Raw genomic sequence first — 5553 nt, forward strand, 5'->3', positions numbered from 1 at the left:
AAAAATTTGTTAAAAAAATTTAACAAACCCACTTTTGAGATGTCTGGTGTCAAACCTGTCAGCATTCTTCATTACACCTTTGATACCAAAGAGAGCAGACACAAGTTATGCCTGCAGATTTTCATCATCCTGAACACTCAAAGGTATTCTGAAAACAGCAGCCCAGTAGAAGCTCTGATATGTTTAAACTACTACCTTGAGACCCCGTCTCTGAAGTGACTGCCCTTTGAGCCCAGTAAAATAAAAGCCGTCCATCCTTAACAAATCACAGGTTTCTCTCAAACTGCAGGGGCACACTGAGGTGGACTTTTTGGCTCTGAACTTTTCAGTTTGTGCTACTTAGCATTTGGCATATTTTAAATGTTTACTGCTCAAAACAATTTTTTTAAAAATGTGAAAAAGCATTTTGGAAAGAGCTCAACAACTGGCAGTTTTTGGTTTTATTTTTAACCTGAAGAGAAAAAAACGTTTAATACAACAAGAAAAAGCTCAGGTTAAAGGTAAATTCATTTTATATAATATATATTTATATTATTCAAAGAAGAATGAGAGTAAAATAAACTGCAAGAGTGTAATGCCAGTACACAACCATGAAAGCCATTTAATTATTATATTTTGCACTTGCACAACCTTTTTAATTTATTACAAAACAGTGTTCTACATGGTTCTATTTTAGGTGAGTAGTAATTGATGAAATATTAAATTTGCAATTTTTTACCATCCAATGACCATCGCAGTGGCTAAAACTTCCACATGAAAAGAAGAGAATAAGAATATTGTCAATGTGTCAGAAACATTTGTCCATGCTTGGTCAAACCTACAGGAATGAACAACAACAGTAGGTGGCAGAGTAGTGTACTGGTCAGTACTGATGCTTCGCAGATCCAGCGTCTCGAATGTCAACTCACATCCTCGTGTATTCACTTAGCAGTGTATTATTATAATATTAGTAAGAACTCAAGCAAAATGACACCTTTTATTGGCCAACTAAAAATATTACAAAATTTAAGCTTTTGTGGCCACTCAGGCACCTTCTTCTTGGCATGATTTAATCAGTCTTTCTAGTTAGCCAATAAAAGGTGTCATTTTGCTTAAGTTTTCATTACATCCATAATGGCTAGCATGGTACACCACCCTAGTCTTATATATAAATGTCTACGCGTGGATATGTGTGTCTGTCTGTCCAGCCCGGAAGTAAGAGGTGGAGTCGTGGTAAGGGCTCTACCTCAGAGGAAACAGAAACTTGCTTAGCCGCTAATAACACAAGTGAGGCGAGCACATCAGCAAAATTAAACCTCCGAGGAGAGAGATGCCCAGAGTAGTTCCTTTCATTTACCTGATATCAATTTTTTTTTCTGATGATTTCAATAGTTTCTAGGACACTGGACTTTTTACAGCATGGGCTTACACAGCTAGTACCTACTATATAATATTAAAAATGTATTAAATAGAAAAAATGCGGTCTCCTGATAGGGAAAATCTCCAGGCCCAGATTCATCTTACATAAAAAGGTTCTTCAGGCTTATAAGTAAAAATAAAAATATAGTTTTAAGAATATAAAAGAAATATATTTAATCAAAGATACCTTTGGAGCACACCAACACAAAATTACTCTTGAATTACAAATCTGTTTGTCCTAATCATGCTTCGTTAGACGAAGGCTTTATAGAGTGTGAATATACAAGAGACCATGTAGAATAAAGCTGATAACACTTTAATCTGTTACAAACAGGTCCATATTTGGGACATTAGTTCATCCAGTATTGGGTTACATAGAGCTAGAGAAAGATACCTGATACTTCATTCTGAAGGTCAGGAGCAATCTAGGGGCTGCATGTTAAAGATGAACGTATCTTACTGAGAATAGTCAGAAAAAACGCAATAGAACCGAAAAGCTTAACAGGCAGAAATTGTTACATATATTATTATGTACACAAATAAAGGATGAATATAACAATCAGGAAATTGAATCAAATGAGTCACTTACATAATATTTTATTTGAAGTTAAACACATTAGGTGAAGTGAAATAATCAAGCTGCATAGATCGACAGATTGGTACAGTGGGGACTCGATGCCTCTGTGCACGTCAACCTTTACAGATCCGTTGTGGTGTGCTTGTGTGTGTGTTTTCATTTCTTTCTCTTCATCATCCAGCATGTGCTCTGGTAGGCAAACAAGCTGTCAGCTACCTTCAATTAAGCATCTGTATGTGCGTACATGAATGTTTAAATAAATTATGTATCTTAAAAACTGCTAGTGCAAACATTTTGCAAATTAATGGTCCTTGTCCAATGACTAAACTGAGCAGACTGCAAAAATCCTGTTAAATTAAACAACTAATAGAGTATTTATCATTAAACATAGTTCAAGAGATTTTTGAAGGATTTGTAAATAAGTACTGGACAAAACTGGACTGAAAACATCAGGCCTGGAGCCTATAACAAGACAAATGCAATGCGACGTTTCTGAAGAAGATAGGTCCGTTTATTCTCAGGTTATCGTTGTACGCGGGTCTTGCCGTTCAAGGTCGATATCTTGGAAACCGCTTCTTTGAAATTGTACTATCTTTGCTGGGATGTAGTCATCCAAAAGCTCTACACAATGCAAAAAATGCAGAATTTTCTGACAAAAATGGTAATTATTAAGACGCAAAAAACAATTTGTTTTCCACAGACACACATAAGCTGTGCTAAAGTCGACTTTACTCGAAGTTTTGAATATTGTAGAATCAGAATCAGACTCCACTCTACATAATAGAGGAATTTTGACCCAGTTACTCAAACTTACATTTACATGAAAGTAAATAAACTTAATGTTAATCTGTACACATACAAAGAGAAAGTCCTTTGTTTTTTAAACTAATTGTTCTAAATTATTTGTTATCCCCTTCATTCTGATGGCGGCTGCTTCATGGCTGATTCATCAGGTCCGGGTAACAGCGAGCACACGTAGTTTGTAACAGTTCCCATCAATATCTGAAGCATGTATGAGATCCTATTGCATCAAACTTGAAACCTATGGATTTGTGAACTTGTGTTGTGTTGGTCAATATGCACTGATGGCTTATAATCGACCTCTTATTTTCTTTCTTTTAGCTGAAGCTCCATGATGGTCAACAGTACAAAAGCCATATCTGACTTTGTACTGCACTGTGAAGTCAGTCGTGATCAGCGAAGCATCGCCACTGTAGGTCTGGTCATCGTCTACTTGGCAACAGTCTTTGGAAACATGCTGGTGATCGTGGTGATCAAACTGAACCATCAGCTTCATTCACCCATGTATATCTTCATCGGCACTTTAGCAGTGATTGATTTGTGCAGCAGCACTTTTATAGTCCCAAAAATGGTGGCCATTATTCAGTTTGATGACTCCGTAATATTGTACGGAGTCTGCATAGCTCAGATGTATGGCATGTTGAATATGGAACTAATGGTAACCTTTGTTTTGGCATTTATGGCCTTTGACCGTTTTGTTGCAGTCATTTTTCCTCTGAGATACCCTTCCATTGTTACCAAAAAAAGGGTTTTGATTTGTGTCTTGATCTTACCTGTGTTTTCATTTTTCATCCTTTTTACTTATTTGATTTATGCCACTGAGCTTTCTTTTTGTCGTACAAATGTCCTTCCTTATTGTTTGTGTGACTATGCTAAAATGGTAATTGCGGCTTGCAATGAAGATCCCAAGTACTTGAGCCTTTTGTCCAACATGTTTCTTGCACTTGGTGTTTGTCCTCTAGTAGTGGTTTTATTTTCCTATGTTATCATTTTTCATGTGGCACTAAAAATCAAATCTGGGAACAGAAACAATAAAGTCATCAGCACCTGTGTCAGTCATCTGTTGGTGGTGCTGCTTTTTTACATTCCACCCTTGGCATCCTATGTCCTGCCACAGTCAGGGCTACAAGTGACGTCTGAAAAGTACAATTTGATTAGCATTCTTAGCAATGTGATTCCACCAATGCTGAATCCGATGATCTACAGCTTCAAGAACAAGGACATACAAGGTAGTGTTTATAGATTATTCACGAGAAAGAGATTAGCTGGTGAACCTGGAGACCACTGAAGAAACATATTGTGCTGATCAAGAGAATGGATATAAGCTTGCTTTCTAGATTTGAATAAAAGTGTTATATTACTTTCTATATGTCTTTAATGTGTCATGGGTTCAACCTCTGGCATGGTCCCTGTGTTTACAGGGAATTTCCTCTTTCTACTCCTCTTTCATACCAGATCTTTAAGAAATGCAGCTTAAGCTAACTGGAGACTCTGCAGTGTTTTTTTTTTGTTGTCATTGTTCTTTATTTTGCCTTGTACACTTACTTGTATTAGGAACTTGTTAGTTTCCACATACCCCTTGGGTTCAGAGTGCACGGTCAGCCATTGCACATCACTCCTGGAGCAATTGCAGGTTAAGGACCTTGCTCAGGTGCCCAGCAGAGTAGGATCCCTTTTGGCAGTAAGGGGGATTCAAACCGGCAACCTTCCGTATACCAATTTAGATCCTTAGCCTCAGAACAACCACTCTGCCCAGTGTGCTGACGTGTGTGAGGGTGGAGTGTCAGTGAGTGACGATGGACTAGTGTCCCGTTTACAGCTGTATTTCAGCCTGAGCCTATTGCCGCCATGAAACTCTTTGGGATCCTGTGCTACCCTGTATTGCAGAGGTGTCCAAACTTTTTTCACTGGGGGCCACATACAGAGAACTATATGAAGGGCTGGGCCACCCACTAGAGGTGAGGTATATTGCGTCACCTCCTGTGTTTTAAGCTAGCAAAATCAATCAATTATAGGTAAATTATGCTTTATACTTGATTTTGTTTAAAGAAAAAACAGCGTCACAGCTCTCAATTAATGGGTTTTCAATTATTGGATTGCAAAGAGCTCTTATCACATGCAATCAAGTAAAAATCAAAAGTACAAGCTATATCTGACACTTGATGTTTTAAGTTAGCTGACAAATCTTCAATGCACTGCACAACTGCGTTTCTGGACAAGCGCACGTTGTTGAATTCCTGCATTTCCTCCAGGCACATTATTCCTGCGACTTTAGTGAGGCACTGTTTTATGAAGTCATCATCTGAGAAAGGTTTCCCGTGATGGGTAGTGAGTTGCGCTACTTCATAACTGGCTAATGTAGCTGCCATTTGCTTAATTTTCTGTTCTCACTTGGCACCAGTTTAGGACGTGTAGGCCGGATGTTTGGTTTTGTAGTGTCGACACACATTATACTCTTTCATCACTGCAATAGTTTTATTGCAAAACAAATAGACACACTTGCCCCTGACTTCTAGGAAGAAATATTCATTTTCTCACCATGTCTGAAATTTTCTGCACTCACTTGCTATTATGCGTTTCTTTGGTTGTGCCATTTTTGGTCACCCGTAGCAAAATTGTTCTTTGGTTGCACTTGTTTGTGAAGACGCTGCCTTGTGTTAAACCTAAGAAGTACAACATAGGTAAAACAAGTTTCACGTGTGGGCCATATTTCATTATATTTTTAGAATTTGCTGCAGGCCAATTAAAAATGGACCACGGACCGCAGTTGGCATGCG

The 5553-nt window shown here is 38.0% G+C and overlaps 1 protein-coding gene across 1 annotated transcript; it reads left to right on the forward strand.

Annotated features, from left to right (window-relative positions):
- Positions 1 to 408: 408 nt before the first annotated feature.
- LOC114641216 (olfactory receptor 1-like) lies at positions 409 to 4198 on the forward strand. The gene is made up of 2 exons (XM_028790303.2): positions 409 to 500; positions 3098 to 4198. Exon 2 carries the CDS (start codon positions 3108 to 3110, stop codon positions 4062 to 4064), a length of 957 nt encoding a protein of 318 aa, XP_028646136.2. The 5' UTR covers positions 409 to 500; positions 3098 to 3107; the 3' UTR covers positions 4065 to 4198.
- Positions 4199 to 5553: the final 1355 nt, after the last annotated feature.

The sequence above is a fragment of the Erpetoichthys calabaricus genome, chromosome 4 (assembly GCF_900747795.2).
Source record: "Erpetoichthys calabaricus chromosome 4, fErpCal1.3, whole genome shotgun sequence".
NCBI lineage: Eukaryota > Metazoa > Chordata > Cladistia > Polypteriformes > Polypteridae > Erpetoichthys > Erpetoichthys calabaricus.